Raw genomic sequence first — 21,230 nt, 5'->3', positions numbered from 1 at the left:
TTTTTCCTTACCTTAAAATCACATTTTTATGTTATCTCTCTTGGTATTTTCGAATAGTCATATGCAATAAGAGTCTGAATGCCAGATGTTTTTCTTTATAAAAGTATTAGTGGCAATGGACCAAGCAACCTCCCTCTTTTTCCAAAACACTGTTATTTAAGTTGCTGTCTAGAAGCTTTTGACGGGTCACAGAAGCAGGTGTCGGAGGATCTTGTCCATCCATGAACTTTTTGGGGGCCCCTTTCTTAATACGTGAGGAAGAAATGTGTTGTGTTGTGTAGGTTGAATGAAGCGCCCCATTATACTCCCACATCGCTGACTTTGTAGATTATCTGATCAGTCAGATGATGTGAGGAGTGGGTGGTACAAATTAGAAAAGAAGCCAGGATTCTAGACACTTTCTGCAGATCTGAGCTGGTTGCCTGGCTACCAACAGAGAGATCTCCTAGCAGAAAGGGGTGGAGTAAAGAAGAGTTTGGTGATGGGTGAGTGGTTGGGGAACTGGGAAGAGCTTTGGGAAGGGAGCGGGGAGATCAAATTTGCATTCTTTCTGTCTTCCAAACATAAAATTTTGAAAAGGCAGTGTTTATTGGGCTTATGTGATGTGAAAATGCAACACTTGACTTGAGGCTCTGGGACCAGAATTTGCTGAATGCCAGCTGGGGCTCCTAATAAATTATTTTGTAAGGTAAGCACATCCCTCTTGCACCCAGAATGAGAAGGAAATACTCAAGGAAGAATTGCGTGGATACATAGTAGCAGAGTTGGCATTGACAGACCTCAGGGACTGTAAAACTCAACTGAACAGGAAAGAAGGCAAAAGCTCATAAGCAGATAAAGCCAATAAGGCAAAATAAGCACCACTGTGTCTATTTAGATGGTTTCTCAATTACAGTCTTTCCTCCTGTTCAAATTTGGTAACTCCAAAAGGTCCAATGACATTACAAACCAAGGATGCTCATTCAGTGTTGCTCCACTCCTAAGAGAGCCACAGGGCACCCAAGAAAGCCAAGTAAACAAATCTATACCGCCCTTCATCTTACAGGACCTGTATCGCCCCCTCTCTTCGGATGATTTGGATTCAGTAGGAGACTCAGTGTAAAAGAAACAATGGAGCAATGTATATGGTTTGTGATTGCGTGAAGGTTTCACATTTCCTAAGCAAAAATCTAACAGCAAAATACACAAAAGAGTTTTGCATACCTTGAAATTATGAAGCCCAAATCAAAGAAGAGTAAATATACAGGCATTTTATATTCATGATGTTAATCCTTGAAGGAGATTTTTTTTTTAGATCTCCTACATTGATTTGATCAGGGAGCTTGAACACAAACTTGCTTAGTTGCTGAGATTTTTGTGCGAGGCCTGGCTCTAGGTGAATTTCATACATGGACCCAATATTGAGTATAAGAACATGCTAATGATGTAGCAATACAGAGCCATAATTTCTGTAGATGGAGTTTCCATTTTAATCATAAGTAGTCACATAGATACAATGTTTCTATACTTTTGGTTAAGCAGATTAAAATGTCATTAGCAGGCATATTTTTTCTTAAAGTTGTATTCTTTTTAAAATTTGGATTGCTGATTTTTTGAAGGTACTACAAAATAATAAAAATATTCAAGTAGATTTTTCTTTCTTTCTAGACAGTGGACAAAGCTACTTGTCATTTTGTGGGTTAACATATTGGAGGAAAAACTCTCATGTCAGGGACACATCTCACGAAGACTCTGATGTTAGATATTAAGAACTTTCCTTGTTTCTGTTGTCAAGTAAATTTTATTTTTTAAATATCTTTTATTGGAAACAGCATGATTATAGCTTAAACTATATACCAACATGAAGAACTTGTTCAGTGGCTTTGCTATAAATTATACAATTCCTCCCTATAGCCATATATGTAATTTTTCAAATATGTAAAAGCTAAAGCCAGAAATCTTTTTCTTTTCTTTTTTTTTTTTTTAGCACACAGACCTAAAAAAATCATGTCTGGACTTCTTCCAAAAAATCAATTTGAAAAGCAGAATTCTCTTAAATAGTGCTATATAAATCAGGCCCAAAATATCCAAATCTCCATTTTGATAAATCCTGAATCTTGCTGATGTTTTGGAAATTTTCATATGCAAAACTCCTTTTGTGTTAAACCAAGTAAGTCTATGATTATAACCCATTTTTAAACATTAACCTACTAATTCTGCTCTTCTAGTCCTCTTTTTAAAAAATTATAGTCAGCTTTGCTTAAACATAAAATGATTATTTTAAAATCTGAATGTTAAAAGTTAATGTGTATGGTCTGTTGTATTTAGCCATATCCTAGTGATCACTTAGTTTTACTAGTTCAAACACTAACAATTTAAGACTTGTGAAGCATGATTTTTATTTTCTACAGACTTGACATATCTCAGTAGGTGATAAATTAAAAATGTATTTTATGCCATTTGGAGGCTTTTACTTGAGTCTTTTTCAAATTTTACTTGAAAATTGAATTTAAAAACAAAATGTTTGATTCAAGATGGAGAGAAATTCAGTTGTCATATACTGTTTTAAATGTTATCAATTTATCTCCTTGATAAATTGCTCAACTATCAAATTTTACCATCTGGTTTATAGTTACATATGTTACCATCTCACTTTCCAAGTGAATAAAATATTCCTTCCAAAAGAAGAAAAAAAAGTCCAGGCACTCTAACAGCATTTGAAAACTTAGGCTTATAGTAATTAGTGCCTCATTATCCTGTCTGTTGGAGAGAAAGACACTTCTCTGGCAGGTTATTCGAGAACCACAAACTGAACCATTCCATCTTGAAAGAACAATTCATAATAATACCTGTTCCAGACTTCAGGTTTTAAAACTGTTCCCAATAGAAATGAACAGAGGCTCCTGCTGAGATCAAAAGACTGCTTTGTTTTAGCTGAAACAGTAAACATCTGTGAAGTTGCCTGTGGTGGTGTCTGTTCTAGTTATGTCTTCATAAAATACGTTACTTCATACAATTGAGTACATAAAAGATTAGTATGTCTTTGACTGAACTGTCAAAAATGCATTGAAAGCAGTGGAACAGTTAACTTAAATCTGGTGGGGTCAGATGGTCCAGAACTAAAATAAATTCCAATAATTTTAACTTCTCTGCGCTGTCAATCTTACGGACGACTACTGCTTAGAGAGGTCTGATAAATGCTATTTGTTCTGGGTAAGTGGCAGATATTACCAATTGATATGAAACCCATGGCTTTGTTTAGACACGGAAAAAAGAAACTGGACTTGTACTAATTGCCGATAGATATCATGGCCAACTTTCCATTCAAGCAGTTCCAAGGGAAATGCTATTCCACAGCATTTAATCTTTTGAACATATGACTTTTATTAAAGGACTGTTCATGGGGCGATATATATCATTTACTTTTGAAACTAAAGTCCCTCAGAGATTGAAATAGCACACCATTTATAGACTTCGAAATCTCTTTCTATGCAGAACGTAATTCCATTATACTAAAGTAGAAATAAAAAAATCCTTAGCTACAAACCAGAACTTTTCAGCTCATTGATGGAACCAAATTGATGATTTAAAGACACTTAAAACTTACTTATAGAAGTTTTTTGAAAAATTAGACACTGAATTTTAAAAGTGTTCCATTGAACGGGAAAGAACTCCAGCAAAAGCCATGGATTTTTGTCCTTATGTTAAACCTTAAATGTGCTGTGAAGACATTGTGCTCTAGTTAAAAGTTTGATACTTTTTCATTTGCGCTCACCTTTTTTCCTTAGACGTTATAGAAAAAGATATGATAAATATTTCACTGCTCTCAGCATTTTAGAAATGCAAAAACCTAATAGTATATCAAGTGTGAAGGTCAGTGTGAACTCAGAAGACTGGTTCTGAAAGCCACATGCTTTGTTTCTTGTCTTGCTTAATCAATTAAGTGGGGGGAAAAAACCCACAGTGTTTCTATACTGTCATAGGTTTTTAAGAAGTATCAGGTTTACCCATCTGTACACATTCCTGTGTTCTTATATTGGCTCATCTAAATACTAAAAGATCAAGTGGTATCTTCTAAAAACCTTCTGAACCAGCATTTATGTACTATATGTGTTCCCTGTGTTAGCCAGTAGGGATATTTTGGTTGCATCCACTGCAGATTTATACATGATTGGGTTCTTTTTTTTTTTCTTTTAAAAGCAACAAAGTCTAAAACCCAGATTTCTTAATACTAATGAATGAAAACGTAGACTAATATTCCTGAAAAATAATAAAATAATTCCATGTATTTTAGCTATTGGACTACTAAATTTTTCATATGTGGCCATATATCTATACAGGTATGTGGGTGTTTATGTAAATTTGCAGGGCTCAGTGTGTATGTGGATGTGCTTATGTATTTGTATATGTTTGTAGACCATGAATAGTAAAGTATGGTATTTGTGACACAGCCTTGTAAGTTACTGGCTCTTGTGGAATTTCATGTAAAGCCTTCATGTCCTAAATTATAATAGGTCATATTAAGATATGACCTATTAGTTGGGGCATGTTTAAGTTCAAAAGTAGTTCGCTTAACTAGTATGACAAAATGGTTCCAAATAATCAGACATGCTGATTTATTTTTTTAAAAAATTGGAATCCAGATAAATGAAAAATTTGAAATTGAGATAAATATTGTGTTTAAGTATTAAGTATAAGCACACATTAATGTTTATATTGTTATGTCTTAATATTCAATTGTTAAAATGATTTAATAGTATCACTAATGTTTCTCTAATGTGTGCGTATTGATGACATGTAATGATTGTCAACCAGTGTTCACTAAAAAATGGAATACTGATTTACAGAGTTGTGAGTAGTTGAGTATTATATTGAAGCATAAATGGAAGAGAATCCAGACTATATTTGATTTGAAGTAAGTTTAATGACAAAGCCAGATAACCTATAAGGTAATTTTGTATGTTCTTTCAAAACACTATTCTAAACTGTTGACATGTTTTCAGTAGTAACCTTACTATACTTGTTATATGTGTGTGTATATCTATATAAATATATACACACTTGAAAATGTTAATGGAATGAATTTACTATATATGCATACATTTGCCCATTTATGTGTATTTGCATTAGCCTTGCTAGCGTCTCTAATTCTGCTTGTTAGTGACAGCTGTATCTGATTGAGAAATTCCATAGAAGTACAGTGTGAAAATTAGAGATATAGCGAATTCAATGTACCAATTGCCTGAAGCAGTTTGTTATACTGTCAGTTGAAAATATTTGTAATTTTGTGCCTGTGACGCATGTGGAAAAGATAGGAAATCTGAGGCCCTAGCTATAATTTTTATGAGTGCATGATATATAGTGTCTTTAAAATGTGGTTCGTTTTAGTAAAGATGATGGATAAATTCCAACTAGTATACATGATGCATGTAATACTTGGGTGTTTTTATTATATATGGCCACAAAATGTTTTTGAAGCCAAGATAGTGGGTATCTGAAAGGTTGTAGGCAAAGAATTATGAAAGTTAATTTTCTTGTGATGTGTTTTTTGGGTTTATATTCACCAACAAGCAAGGAATGGAGTTTATTTGTTCTAAGGACTTTTTACTTTCATTGAAATACGTTATGAATATTGTAAATTCGGATAAAATTTTTATAAACAGGGTGACCTAATTTCTGCTTACAATTTGAGTTGCTTGTATGTGTATTCATCTCTTAAGAGCATTTGATGTTAAAATGTTTCAAACAGCATTATGTTTTAAAGTCCATCAGTATAGGCCATCAGCAGAGTTTTATAGAGCTAAACAATGAAATGTTCCATTGAACTACACAATTTTGAAAGTTCCATCACTTTGTGCTTTTGTTTTTTTGTAAAATGTTGTACCTTGTGTTTCACACTGGACCATATTCTTCCTCTAAAAGTTAACTTTGTGACACTCACCACCTTAGAATGACTATACAATAAACAGAAAAAACCACGTGTGTTGTTCAGTGAGTTTCTTTCAGAAAACTTGGTAAGTAGACGTTGACATTGAAATGACCATGTCGGATAAGGGTTACTTTCATCATTATATTTATGGCATTCTTGTGATGTAATTAGCATCAGCAAGTGATATTTGACATACTGCAGAATGGCACCGCGTGACTCCTAATGTCTAAAATAACAACGATAACAACAAAATAAGACTATTTGATGAAGAATTTTATTTCAGTTGGTTACATTAAAATCGTTAATACGCTTTCCTCTTGGGGTTTCCTTAAGGATGAATTTGTCAGACAAATAGGCAACTGGTTGAAAAAAGAAATTAACATGCATTATTTAAATATACGAGCTGTGTCCTGGACTTGAAGGCATTTTTCCCAAGGTCATCTAATTTGCAGGGGGGAAAAAATGTACATGTGTATATGCATATGTGTGTGTGTGTGCCAGTTACTGTAAAAGCACTGAAAAAATAAATATGTAAAATAAGCAGATATACAATAAAATAAATAATTATAATAATAGAATACTTGATTCTCCAACTTTAATTTGGGACAAAAATCCATAATCTGGGAGAAAAGAAAATTCTACTGGCCTCGTTAGAAAAAATATTTTACATTAAAGTTATTATAGAAGTCCAAAGTTCTGATTTTAAATCTAACATTTTTAATAGGTTCATTTTAACCTTAAAAATATAGGTTGCTTTAATTAGTTCTCTTTATTATTTCCCTGATAACCAAATGTAATCAATGCCCAAAGCAATAATACAACTGGAAGGAATGTTTACAAATTTATAAAATGCCAAATTGTGTTTATACTTTCTTCATATAATAGAGTTTAAAATAAAATGTAGCAGGGTCCTGGAAGAGTAGTGAGCTCCCTTCATCACTGGTTGGGAATCCCATTTGAGGAGTAAACCATGAAGGGCATCATTATTTTATCTCTTGGGGGTAAACTAGATGACTTCCTGGTCCCCTTCCAAACTATGATTTCATGAAGGGTAATTCATAAGAGTAGACATTGTGCCCCACTTCCCCTCAGTCTCTTCAAGACAAATAGTTCAGACTCTGAATTTATAGATCTTGGCCTAAGGGAGTATAGCAACTGGATGGTAGAGGCAAAGAAGACTGCCTAATGTGACAAAGTTGTAACCAAATACATTTGTTTTTGAAATCTTGGCTCCTGTGGCTTTACTAACGTAGACTGAATGTCAATGTTCCCATTTTCACTTTTTCTTCCTCTAAGCAAACCAATTTCATTAATGACAGTTCTCCAGTCTTTTAAAAACTTTGACCAAATCTTTATGATAACATTTTACGTTTTTCAGTATTCATTCTTAGTTACGCACTTGATCGCCTATATCATAGACTCTATTTAGGCTAAATAATCTATGAAGAAAGCAGACAAAGTAATTTGGAAAAAGGAGTTCCCTCTGTGCCTTGTTTCAAATAATGGAGCCTTATTAGTTATTGCAGATTAATATCACTAACTTAGTATTCTATATCTACTTAGAAAATAAATAAATGTCTGGTTTTTCTGTATACACATAGAATCCCGTGGATTTCAAGCTCTCTACAGCAAGATTATGATTTAATTTTGTAATATGAGGGCATTTATAGAGATTCTGTAGACTTCAAGTCAAGATCACCAAGACAACTGTTTGAGTTTGTTAAATATTTATTGGTTGTGTTTCCTTTATAAAGTTGATTTCTAAACCCTTTTTACCATTTTCCAAATCAGTATTAACAAAGTAATAACTGTATGCCAAGACAAAATGTGAGGTGGAAGTAATACTATTATCCAGCCAACGCTAAAGTTATCTGGTAGGAGTTTTCTAGCTTGGTTAGATCCATTGGATCAATTGGACATTTTCTAAGTCTTTATTTAGTGTGGACTCCAGCTGAGAGACACCATTAATACACATGACAGGAATAACTCATACCATTTATATTTAAAATGAACCATTTTTTATTCCGTAGTCATCAGATACATCTTGGTAAAATGTGGTTAGAGCTGTTATGTCAGCTTTCTCACTTACTTGGAAAGTGTGATATGTTCTCCATCTGTTATGTGATTCCAAGCTAAATAGCTACACTTAGGATGTGTTCTTACTTAGGGAAATGCTTTTATGAAGGTGTGCCATAAGAGCATCCAGGTGCCGGCAACCTGCCCGCCTGGTTCCCATTAAATCTGCTGGGAGGTGATGACATTTCCAATGTCACAGTATCTCTTAGAGCAGCTAATTGCATTAAATTCTAAAATAACTGTGTGTTTTGTACTGTATACCCAGATGCCTTGGAATTAGCAGACTGACTGAAGCAAACACAAAATCTTATCATCATGTATACTCTAAAATGGTTTATCTGCTCAGAAAAACCAAATAAGTAAATTGATTTCATTTATAAGCATGCAAAAATAAGTGAGCTTTTTAGCTTCTGTTGGTCATAATTAAAGGCTGATTAATCTCATTGGATTAATTCTAAAGAACAAGAATTTACACATTTTCCCTTTACTATTTTCAAAATCCTTCAATCAGACTTATGAACAGTAATAAAAATCTTCCATCACCATCTAAGTTAGTGTATTTAGGGTTAGTAACAAGCATACACAAAGAGCTATGCCCATTACTGAATTACTTCAACTGGGAGAGAGAGCAGAAGCGTTAGGTGACAAAATCAGAATCCAAAAAATAACAGGCTGGCAGGATATGAGGTAATAAATATGACATTTAACATGAATAAATGAGAAGTTTTAGACTTGATTTGAAATACCAAACTCCCAAATACAGAATAGGGAGACCTGACATAACTATGAGCTCAGTGCAAGGCTGGAAAGTTACCGTGCTATCAATAAGCCAGAATGCTCTTGAAGTATATTAATATTCTGTTCACAAGGAAGAAAGCTCTATCCTTCTGTGCTCTGTGCTGGTCAGGGTACACTTAGACTATTGCACTTGTTTTGAGCATCAGAATTAACAAGAGATATTGACAACTGGAGTGTGTCCACAGGAGGGTGAAGGTCATGGAGCCCTGTGACATGATGAACAACCAAAGAAACTGGGAATGTTCAAATGGAAAAAGAGAAGACACACAAGGGGCCGAGTAGCTATTTCCAGATATCTGAAGCACTGTCATATGAGAAATGGATTAGAACTGTACTCAGTGGCTCCAGAGGTGAGACCTAAGACAAACAAATGGAAAACGTACAGGGGCATCATTTCAACTTAACTTAAGGAGGCCCTTTCTTTACCTCATAGCCTCGGGAAGTAATGTGTTCAGAACTGGAGGAGTTTGGACAGAGGCCATCTGACCACATAGCTGGGATGTTTATAGTGGGAATTTGGTCTCTGGATGGAAGTAGTATGGAATAGGTAATATTTAAGGTCCATTCCAGTCCCTGAAGTTCTTTGAATCCATGAATGGTTGTTGTCTTGGAAAAGTGTATAATGTTAACTATCTTCTTTGGACATTAGAAATCTAGAACATTTATTTTACTCTATTTGAGTGTAATAAATAAAATGAAGACTTTCCATTTTCAGAGTACTCTATTTGTAATTAAATAAGCTTTTCTCTTAAAATTGTCTGTTACACTCAGACACCCTGAAATTTGAAATGACTTGGGGTATGTTTTTAAACCTAAATTGAAAATAAGCATTTTTAAACATAAGCAAACTTGTGTTAACCCTGCTTTTTTTTTTAACCATGAGCCTGTAAACTTTGCGGGGTTTCTGTTCATAAGGCGGAGAAAACACAGCTGGTGTTGTGGCAAGCATTCAGGGCATCAGACTTTTGGTGGCACTGTTGAAAGTGCAATTCATTAGTTAATAAAGGTGTTTAGTGAATAATATCCAGCAAGTAGATAGAACATTACAGTTTAAAAGATGTTTTCATATACTTTGAGTCAGAGTTCTGTATTGAGTATCTGACGTTCTTATTAAAAGAACAAGCTTTTGGAACTGAGTACATAAATTGTGGATATCTTTGCTGGGAAACACGCTACTAGTCTATTAATTCGGGTGCTTGATGAAAGAATGTCTTTGTATTCTAAAATTTAAAACACCATATGACAAGACAGCACCTGCCACTCCAAACCAAAATGTGTCGACATTTTTAAACACCATTTGCCATGCTGCTGGAAGAGATTCAAGGATCAAAAAGCCCAGAAGAGAAGGTCTACATTTAGATATTTTCTTACTGCTTTTCTGCTTGGAATATCATTATTTCTACAGCAAAAGCAATGACATGGGGGATAAAAGATCTCACTGTTCTGGAAAACATGCAACCTTCCCCTCAAATGTGGTAATGTTAATGGTTATTTTCTTCAGACACTGACATCATAAATCTGCCTGTCTCAGCCTTGTATTCCAATATTATAAATACAAGATTTTCACAGACAGACAAAAATCTGTAAAAGTCAGCAGAGCATAGCTCATACATTTACAGTACCTTCAACAGAGCTGGTTATGACTACATAGTTAGTGTCACACCAAGAAAAACTCTGTTTCAAGGTCACAATCTGAACCTCTCTTTCTAGGCTGACATAGGACAAATGTGGACTGCTGGTCACAAAGGGAGCCTCCATGAGAGAAGACAGAAAAACAGCTCCAGTCACCAGGCTGATTGATGGGGGATTCTTATGATTTTGGAAAATAAAGAGCACATAGTTTTTGTGGACAAACTGTCACATTCAGGGGTATACTAGAGTATTCACAAAACTTCTAGAATATCCTATAAGAAAACAGATGCATCACTGCTATGAATTTTACTTTTATTCCAATTGTGTCAACTGTTGTCAGCTTTGATGAACTCATCCAATGGAAAATACTCATCTTAGCCACACCCAGGAAAGTGTCCTATGGCAGTTGACTCAAATGGCCCTGCAGTGATTTAAGTAGCATTTCCCTAACTATATTAATCGTTTTAATTAATCTTTGGTGAAAACTAAAACCTTTGAATTTCCTATGCAAGATACTGTTGGGCATAATGAAATTATGTAAAACTTCTCTCTCCTCTTGCTTTGTACACATTAAGGCTGGATGGAATGGGGGGGAGGTTGAAGGGAGACAGGTAAGCAGAGGAAAAATAGGTCAACTTTGCTTCTCGCCACCTCTTCATTATTAATTCAACTACAGATGCTCTTTCCCTTCTCTCTGCTCCACAGACAGCCGGCACCATGAGCCAATGCCGCCCCCTCACCGCCTCCTGCTCCCATCAGGCCAACCAAGTGGATAAACCCAGGGAAACAGAAGGAAGATCTTTTAGGACAAGCTGTGTTCACTATTTAGAAATAGCATTGAAATGTGCAAATTGTTTTCTCAAGGAATAGATGCAGAAATGGAAAGATTCGTTGTTAAAGTACTACCCCATGACTGATCATAGTATTAAATATTTGGCATTGTTTCATCCTCTGAGCTTTGTAATATAGTTGTTACCCTGTTTGCTCTCATGAGTCTTGGATCAAAATATGCTAAAAATACAAGGGTATCACCAAGCTTAGGCTTTTATTCCTGTCTTTGCCTCAGACTTATTATGTAATATTTAACATATGGATAACCTGCTTAGTGCTTGTTTCTTTATCTCAAAGTGGAATTAACAAACCCACTCTTTAACCTTTCTCCAAGGATGTGGTAAGGCTGCACATTTTTTTTTAGGCTATTCCATAAAAACAAACTGAAGAGGAATTCTTTTTTTTATGGTAAGAGTAGAAAAAATATTGGATGAGATCAGAATGGCGCGGTATCTAAGGCCTGTTTGCAGATAGACTGTGGAAAAGTGAGGTGAGATGCCTAAAATCTGACAAACCTAAACAGCGAGCTAAAGGATGCTAATTTTGAGAAAAAGGAATAAAAAGTAGTGGAACATCCAAATTTGACAAGGATTAGCCTGACGTAGTTAATGCCATCTATTATTGGTTAAAAGAGTGGGAGGGAGAGGTAGTCCTAATTGAATAGTCTAAGAACCTCCCTTCCAAGTGTTAAGACCAAATCCTCCCAGGTAGTGGGTGCAGTTATCTCCCGAGATTCTGGGCTGGGCATAGCACCCGGAGACTCCGGCCCTCTGACCAAGTATTTTTATTCTCTGTTTCTGTTCCTTACAGAGCTCTCAACATGGCGGCTCTTCTACTTCACTTGCGTCCACCAAAGTCTGCAGCTCGATGGACGAGAACGACGGACCTGGAGAAGGTGGTGAGCTTGGGGCTTGGTGTATGAGGAGAAGGCTCAGCTTGTTCAGGGGGCAGAGGACGGGTTGGCTAAATTTACTCCAGGAAACTGTAACTTCTCAAGCAGAATGAATAGACAAGCCTGAAGCAGCTCATTAGGGCCATACCAAGGGGATAGAATTGAATAAGCCTCCCACTGGGGATCAGAGTCTACTCTGTGGGAACAGGAGGAGGGAGTTAGCCTAATTTGGAGACATTTCACATCCTCTGAGGGTGTAAGTATCCTAAGAAGGCCAGCTGTTGCCCTCTTTGGAAATAAAAAGGAGTAATTGCTGCCTTTGTTTTCCTAAATTCTGTTCACTTTCAGAATATTAAAGACAATTTACTCTCTTGATTGACTATTAGAGCCCCCCAGATGTACTTGAACTTAAGTGCACTCAACATGTGAAAATGCTGCTTTACAAAAAGATCTAATTGATGGTGATTGCAAAAATATTCTTTATACTTTAAGCTAATTCACTTTAGAATTTCTCTGTGATGTGGTTAAATGACCTGGATTCCAGAACTGACCTTTTTGCTAACTCACTGGATTGTTTTGGATAAGCTTCTTCGGTTCTTTGCATCTTAGTTCGTCTTCTGTAAAATGAAGATTGTAATACATGGCTATTTCCTCCCTGGGGCTTGTTATCAGGCTCACATCAATTATGGGAAAGTATTTAGAAAAGCATAAAATTTGGTATGATCAAGCCACTGTTGAAGAATGTCCTTTTTGTTTTAAATGATATGATTTCATTTTCCAAAAAAGTACCTTTTGGGGGAAGCACTTTTATTATGTTGCGTGAGATATGTGACTTACCCAAGAAGTATTTCCTGACTACCATGCAATATCAGACTTTTTTTGTATTTTCAGAAGTATGAAATTCGCCGTCTGGAAGTCTCTTTTGTTCCAATGTGTTATATTTACCTAATGAAATGAAATGGTTCTTGATTAAGCTTTTGGCTAAGCCTTCTTAGCCAAAAGCCTAAGTGATACATTTTATCAGGAAAAATACCCCAAGCCATGTGCTCCAGATAGACGCCTCAGTTATGCTCCACTGGAAGAAAAGATGGAAGTCCTTCCTTCCATTTCCCATCTGAAGTCAGACTTGTCCCTCAGCCAAGAATGGTTACTTTTATTATCCATGTAGTAAAGAGCCTTAAGACCGTGTCATCCGAGAGATGTTTTGTAAATTCAGAGCTTTGCAGTGGATTTGAAACTTCTCCAACCATCTCCGCTAATAACCATGGAGTGGACAAAAATCCCCAGGCTGAGTCCTTCAAACAGCGGCAAAATTGTGGCTTCTTTGGGGGTGAAGTGGCGAGGGAGGGTGGGGAGTAATTGGTTCCAGCTCTCATTTTATTCTGGAGACCACTGAGCTCACTTCTAGTGGGTTAAGAGTACAATGTCACCCATATAGAGGTGAAGAGGTTGCATAAATACCAAGGGCAAAAGTACAGCAGCAAATGTCCTACGTTTATGCAACACTTTCCAGAATGTCCTCCGCTCTAGAATCCAGAGTCGCAGATGGGGCACTATCACAAAACCAGAATAAGGGTCATAAAGCAGATGTCTGAGCACCGTGCGTTTCCATTTGCCGTTCCCAACAATTCAGACTAAAGGAGAATATGAAAAACACCAAGAAGGCCCATTCGCCACCCAAGGTTTTAATTTTATTTTGAGAAGATGTGTTTAGTCTCAGTTTATGGTTAAAGGTCAGAAAAGGAGCGCATTTAGAAAGCACACTGGGCTTCCATCACATTTTGTATTCAGATTGCCTGAGGGAAAGCCAGGATTTATAACTTTAAAGCATGTAAATTTTAGAGCCCAGCTATAAAAGGCTTTTTACACCCCTAAGATGTTAAAGGTTATCCACTATATTTATGTGACCTAAGTGTGGCTTATTTAGTTTTACGGCCTTAGATATTTAAAGCATTATTAGGCATTTGTAAAATATTTCAAAATGCATTTTAAGAGGGAAAATGCGTTGTGTTAGTGGCACTAACATAATTGAAACTACAAAACTGCTCTGTTCACAGACATAATAGGTATTGCAATTTTAACTCAACATCTGCTACACAGGTTGCTGGTGAGAACATTTGTCTAAAATCTGCTCATTGATGCTGGGGAGGGGTGGCAATCAGAGCTTAGTTCATAAGGAATTTTACGGAGATCTCCATTTCAGGATGTAGTAACGCTAAGGGTCCAAACAGCAGGCATTTTTCATGCTTGCACAGTGTCAAGCAGCCCAGAAACCCTTACGAGCTGCATTTTCCTTCTGAGCCATACCTAAGAGGGTCATTTCTCTGTACACAGTGGGTCTTCAGTAAACTCTATGGATCAAATTGGCATGAAATAAAAAGAACAAAACTTCCTCCTCAGAATCCCCACTGCAACAGAAAGCGTCAGTTGCTCTTACGTAGGTGGGAGTAGACCGCATACGTTTTACATTTCCTTTCGGTTTATCATTTGTCTTTTGTAAAAACTGTTGAGTATACAATGTCAGCAGGGGCGGCTGGCCTCACTGTACGGAAAATGACATATTGATTCTGAATCAGTTCCAGTCGATTAGATGACACTTCTAAAAGTCTCCTTTGTGCAACATCTGTGTTCTCTTTTCTACCAATAAAATTGTACTAATGATTCTTTCAGAAGTGTCAGAGGAAGGCTTCCAGATTCCAGCCACAATAACAGAACGATATAAAGTCGGAAGGACAATAGGAGATGGAAATTTTGCTGTTGTCAAGGAATGTGTAGAAAGGTGAGAAAGATATCGTTTGCATTGAACTTTAAAGGAAACATTTGGCATTATTTTCCAAGACTGTGTCTTTATTTGCAGTCTGTGGCACATATGGAATAAGTTAATGTCTTAACTCCAGATGTAAAAAAATTTTCAAAAAAGAAAAGCCCACTTAACAACAGATTTGAAAAATGTAGTGATTCCTGGGGACAATCTATAAATTAAGGACTTTGATTTTTTCTTTTTAATGTACTCAGCGAAGCTTTGCCAGATCTTTCAGGTAAGTCCTTTGATTTTGTTTTAAAAAAAAACATTGCGTAGTTTTTTCTACACTTTCCTGAGACATTTTGTAGAGGTCAGAATGTTCCTGTCATATATCTCTAACATGTACTTTCATAAAATTAAGTATAATAACTTTGAAAAGCTTTAAAATGCATATGTATTGATCCCAACAAAAATGGTATTTAATACGTTAAAATGTTTTAAAATGAATGAGCCAGGTACTCTTGTGGGCCAAGGGGAAGGGTTTAGAGTGAAAATTTTATCCCTGGGATCTTGATACCTAATCAATAACAGTAGCTGGTGGCTACTAGATGGAGAAGTGACAACTAGCAAAGTTACAACCCAGATTAAGGCTGCCTCAAACCCTAAACCCAGCGTTAGAGTTGGGATTCACTTCTTGAATAGCTTGCTTTAAGGGGACCCAGTCAGCCAGCAACTTCTTCTCAGAGCTGGGTGAGCAAAGTATTGACAAGTCAGGGGGACCTTGCCTCCTTCCTGGAGGCTGTGTGTCTGCTGGCTTCCTGGGGGCTGGCCTGGGCCTGCACCCTCTCTGTTACTCATCTTTGGCCCCTGTGGGGCTGTGTGCCCTACTAGTTCATCAACACTGTGTGAGAATGATGCTGCTAAGCTCCACACTGCCTCTCAGAGAGGATGCCTTGGACCAGAAGCATTAGCCTGCAAGATCCAGAAGTGTTCTTCTCTAAGAGCTTTGATTTGGAAGCACAGATTCATGCCACATTACAGCTGGACGTCTACACAGGGCCTCAGACACCATGAGGGTCCCCGCACCCTTTGCCATTCTTCGGAAGGTGCTTCCCTGACTAAGGTAGTGGAGCTCTCATTAAGCCACCCTCAAGCAGTGGATCTCAAAATCTGCTCCACCCCAATGTACCAGTTAGGCCAAGATATTCCCAACAGTGACAGTAACCCACCATAGCAGCCACTCTTTGTGAGGGAGGGGCATGAGTAATAAGTAGCTTGAAAATCCCCTAGTTGATACCCCTAGGCCACCCAATCTCCTCTCTTCCCCTCATTATCCCACTTGACTATTTGTTGCTTTACTGCCAAATATAGAAATTTCACATTATTTTCTTGGGCCTTACACCTCCAAAAGCAGGAACAACCACTGTTTACTAAACATAAACTATATACAAGGTCCTTCACTTACATTTCATTTATTTACCATGATAATCCCATAATGTCAGTATTGTCTCCATTTTATACAAGGAAAGCCTGGAGAAGTTAAATGCCCAAGGTCGCTCAGCTAGTAAGTACTTAGCAAAGCATAGGTCTGAGCCCAGCTCTAAAATCCATGCCTGTGACCACTCTACTCCACTGCCTCCAGCAAGGAGTCTCCCATGAGAATGTGGCTTAGCTGAGCCAGTCACACACACCACATTTGCCCCTGTACAAAGAAAACAGAAATTAAATCAGGAAAGCCATTCCTAAGGTAATGAATGGAAGTATGTGTGCATGTGTTTATATAATTTTACATTTCATTTATACTTTTACTGATAGGAAATCCAACCCTCTTTAACTTTATTTCCACTATAGGAGAAAATGCCATTTTTAGCAGATTGTCATGCCCTTCCACTGTAGGGTATCTGGTTATTTGCCAGTTTTCATCATCTGTTGAGTCTGGCTGGGCGGCCATGGTCCATTTGCTGTTTCTCCTAGCTAATACGTGGATCACTATGGCATCTTAGTCCAACAGCAGTGGTCCTCCCCACAATAGAAATTTCTCATTTCTCCATCCAGAATTAATTTATTTCTTTCTAGTTTGGATTGTGTTCATCTTACACGTGTTCACATCTTGAGTCTCATTGTACGAACCTTGAGAGTCTAAACACCAGATTGCTCCAAAAAGTGTTAATATTCTGCTCCTGCTGAATGAGGACATATGGCATGTGCCCTCTCTCCCAAGAGGCATCATGAAACATTCTTTTAATATTTTCCAGAGGTCCAAGAAAATAAAAGCGAGCTAAGAATGTTGTGAATGGCACACATTGCTTGCGGGTACATTCTGCCATATTTTGAGAACGAATATGTATTAACAAGAACAAGTATGTCTGTCCTCTCTGAATAATGTGCTGTCACAGGGAAGGTTATATAATGGATATAATAACAGTGTTGCACAGGCCTTTCTTTCCATGGTCCTATGCCAGGTAGTGGCTGCCAGTTCCACTTGGATTTCTGCCTGTCCCCTGGTAGCAGTTTCTCCAGTGGCCTCAGGAACCCCTACCACATGTTAAAGAAAGTTGGTGGACTGAGATGTGCTCTGTTTTGAAGCTGTTTTGTGGAGCATTTTGAGGCCCCAAAGAAAACTCAAAGAGCTGAAAAGCACTAGCAAGAGGTCAAACATGAGTAGAGGGCTCACGTTAAGGTGCCCTTTGTCTCTGGCTTTCCTGGCCCTGTGTGGACTAATTACCATACAAGCTAAGGTACGAGTGATACAGTCGGGAGCACTGATGGTGTCTCGGGAGGCTCTTGACCTCTCCACCTGCATTGCTGGCATTTTTTAGTAATGTAGGCATCGGAATTGTATTAAAATTCTAGCTACTCATGATTCCCTCTCCCCCTCCTCCCCCTATAAACCGTAAGAGCTGCACAGCACAACTGCTTGCTCTAGCAGTGAACATAGGCTCAGACCCACCTGAACAACCTGAGACTTTAATGTCACCAAAAATGGGTTTCATCCACCTCGAAAATCTTCAGAATTCTCAAGAACCTTGTACCTATGATTTGAAGGCATTTCCTTCTGAAGTGGAATTTAGAGGATGAGTCAGGGTGAAGAAGCGTAGATATCTCTGGGCTGGCTGATAATGTTCTTCCCTCTCTCCTTCCTGGGGATGCTGTGGCACCTGATAGTCAGAGGGCCCGAGTTCAAAATCAAAATAGAACACCACTTCTGAGATGTTTTCTTTGCTCTTGGCAGTAGCTGAGGAGGAGGCTGAGGTCAGGCTTTATTACAATTACTCGGTAAACAAAGGTGCTGTTTATTAACCTCTCTTGCTGAAGGGTCTTCCTGCCATGTCCTAACTGCTACCATCCTCTGGAGTTTCCACAACTCCACCAACTTGTTGGAGCCCCTGCTAGTTCGGGCATATGCTGGGTACTTCTGGGGCCACAAAGACAGACAGACACAGCCTCTCTGCTTAAGAACCTGACCCACAATGAGGATTGCCATGGAATTCAATAAATGCTATGGAAGAGGAATGCCTGTGAAGTTGTTTTCTCTTTTCCACATAATCTTTTGAAAAACTTTCAAAACATAGCAAACAACAATAAGAAACCTGTTAGTCCAGGGCAGCCCCGTCTAGCTCAGCCTGTTCCTCTTTCAAAAGGCATTCTGCTGCCCTCCGGGCTGGGACAGGGCAAGGAATGGAGAGAAGACAGCCCTGGGTTTGAGAATCACTAGGTTAAACAAGACAGCTTTCTGCAAGCCATTTTTAGCACCAACATTAGAAATTAGATTTAGTTCAAGTTTGTAAAATTTGGAAATTTCTCTCTAGTAGTTCGGGCTCTAACCTTGGGTCAAAGTTAATAGGGAGGAGGCCTTACAAACGGAGTTCCCATAGACGAGGAGGAAGACGGAGGAAGACGAAGTTTGTTCTGCTGCTGCTGCTGCTTTCGCTGTGGCATTCCAGGGCTCCCTGATTCCATAAAAGGTCAAGAATGTAATTTTGGGAACAAACAGGCAAATGGCCTGTATTTTCACCAGCAATCTAGGAGTCTAATATTCTTCTCAACACAGCAAACTGTTGACTCCTTGGCGACAAGAACCAGGTCTGGTTCACCTCTGTAGCCACCAATGAACCGTGCTTATAATTGCTTGCTGAATAATTACACAGGCATAGGTATCCTTAGAGTTTAGGGTGGGTATGAAGGCAAACGCTCTATTTAACGTTTTGTTTCTTGCCAAGTGTTTTCATTTACCAACTTAAAGCAAGCAGTTAAATTTTTATTCTTACAGCATGCATTTAGTCCTAACACCTGTTTTCAGTCTCATTTTCCAGACTCAGCTACTTTCCTATAAACATGTACTTCAGTAATTAAGGATTTTCTTATGACTTTAGAATTCTGCCCTCAAGGAATCAAGAATGAAAACTCGCAGTAATTTTGGTGGTCCTCTGTGGGGCTCACTGATATGACATAACAGATAAATCTCATTGAGTGTTTGATCCTGTTATGTAAGGCTCTGTGTACTGAACCCACAAAGTCCTTTTTCCTAGCGAGCCTAGGTTTGCTGCATTTTCCCCTCAGCTGTAGGCTCAGGGCATAGCCCCATTGTTTGGCATCCTGGGAGCTGTACACCCACTTGCTCACTTGGGATGCTGCTCTCTGTCTGGCTGGCTGTAGAGATTTCACCTTCCTGGGTCCCACACCAGCCCTTTGCCTTGAGTATAGCAAAGCTTCAATGTTACTCATTCCAGGGAAATGGAGGATCAAGGCGCGAACATGAGGAATGACCAAGCTGAGAAAGCCCACTCTCTTCTTACCAACACCATCCTGTCCATCCACCCGCTTTGTGGAGGCGCTGAGTGGAAGAGTCAGCTCCATCCTAGCTCCGTGCCCTGCCTGAGACTGCTGGCATTTATCAAAGCAGTCAGTCCGAGAGTCTAGACTCCCCTGCCATCAAACGAAACATTTTAAACCACGTAGGAAATAGCTTATGTATTCTTATCTCAGATTTGCTTTATCATAATTTTTCAGTGATTCATGAAAAGCAGCATCCAGAAACACTCCAGCTTTTAGTTTTCCTCTTAAGTGTTTTTAAATTTGTAAACAAACTCTTCAGAAGCCTCTTAAAAAGAGGCTACTTAGAGGGACCCCACGATCCTTCTGTGATGTGAGGAATCCCCTTGTGTGTGAGTAATTTGACTCTCTCATTTATCTGTTTGTTCGTACATTTTAAATGTCTGCGTTAAATTTTTCATTTTCCCTCTTACTGAAGGGTTTTTTCTCCGCCCTTATCCCACGGCCTTACTGGTGGTCTGGCGTTCACGTGGGCACATCTGTTACCCCGAGCACTGCGCTCAGCCACAGCCAGCTCACACCTTCCTCCACTTCACGGCCTCTCTGCCCAGCCCTGGGCCTGAAGAATCCACAAAGGCAGAGAGACGGGCCTCCTTGGGCCTCTGAGTCCATTTCTTCATGAAGCTGAGGCAATTTGGGCTTCCCTGGACAGCCCACAGTTTTTCAGGAGAGTCACCCTGAAGCAGGGGCCTCACCTCCTCCCTTCTGAACCGCAAAGCCCTTTAGTATGGAAAATGGGCTTCAAAGTGATTGTTTTATTCTGGGGATATTCACCAGATATAATTATAACAATTTGGTCAATGCTTATTGTTTTCTGCAAGCTACCACCGTGCACGGGCCTGGAAGTGTAGTGGGAAAAGCATTTTTAGAAGCAAATGACATGAATAGTTTCTAAAGTGCCCTGGAAACATGTTGTTAATATCTGGCCTCTTAATTTCTTTGTAGACAGATCGCTGTCTTGTCCTAGCTGCGTAACTAGGAAATCCCCCTTTGATTCTCTGTATTGAAGACTTTAAAACCCTATTTTAAAATTGTGTTCCTAATCAACCTCACTCCCACTGTATTCATTTGGATCCCTAAAATTGGCTTTTATCTATGAGTAAAAAGCTAGGCTGTCTTGGTTTCCCACCAGAAATGAAATGGCAATGCTTGTGAAGTAGTGGTTTATTATGATTATTAAGCATGCATTGTTTGCTTCAACAATAGACCTGTCTGTCATGTTTGGCGCTACAGTATCTTAGAAATGTTAGCACAAATTAGGAAGCTATTTAAAGGTAGCCATATGACTAAACCCTCCCTCCCACACCCTTCATGGAGGAGGGGCAGTGTTGGTTGGGCTATCTGTGAAGCAGAGACCCCAAGAACTCAGTCCTGCTTTTAACGCTGCCATGTGGCTTTGGGAAAGTGAGTTGATTTTAATTGTCACCTGTATTTTATTTCTATGAAGTGAGACAGCCATAAAAGGCCCAAGAGGTCACAGGAAGCTCAGATAATAATTTTGTGCCTTTTATACACCC

General features: G+C 38.3%; 1 protein-coding gene across 15 annotated transcripts in view; it reads left to right on the top strand.

The window, feature by feature from the left end:
* The window catches only part of DCLK1 (doublecortin like kinase 1), a 324,739-nt gene that overhangs the window by 248,321 nt on the left and 55,188 nt on the right, over positions 1-21,230 (top strand). For 7 of the 15 annotated variants that reach the window (XM_070578004.1, XM_070578003.1, XM_070578009.1 and 4 more), the window contains 2 exons: positions 12,056-12,140; positions 14,808-14,916. In XM_070578004.1, coding sequence (XP_070434105.1) covers positions 12,056-12,140; positions 14,808-14,916 — 194 coding nt within the window. Of the gene's footprint in view, positions 1-1,045; positions 5,958-12,055; positions 12,144-14,807; positions 14,917-21,230 lie in introns of those variants that run through there. The other 8 variants (XM_070578000.1, XM_070578006.1, XM_070578002.1 and 5 more) reach the window with 2 other exon arrangements.

The sequence above is a fragment of the Equus przewalskii genome, chromosome 16 (genome assembly GCF_037783145.1).
Source record: "Equus przewalskii isolate Varuska chromosome 16, EquPr2, whole genome shotgun sequence".
Taxonomy (NCBI): domain Eukaryota; kingdom Metazoa; phylum Chordata; class Mammalia; order Perissodactyla; family Equidae; genus Equus; species Equus przewalskii.
This window is presented reverse-complemented; position numbering and strand designations above follow the sequence as displayed.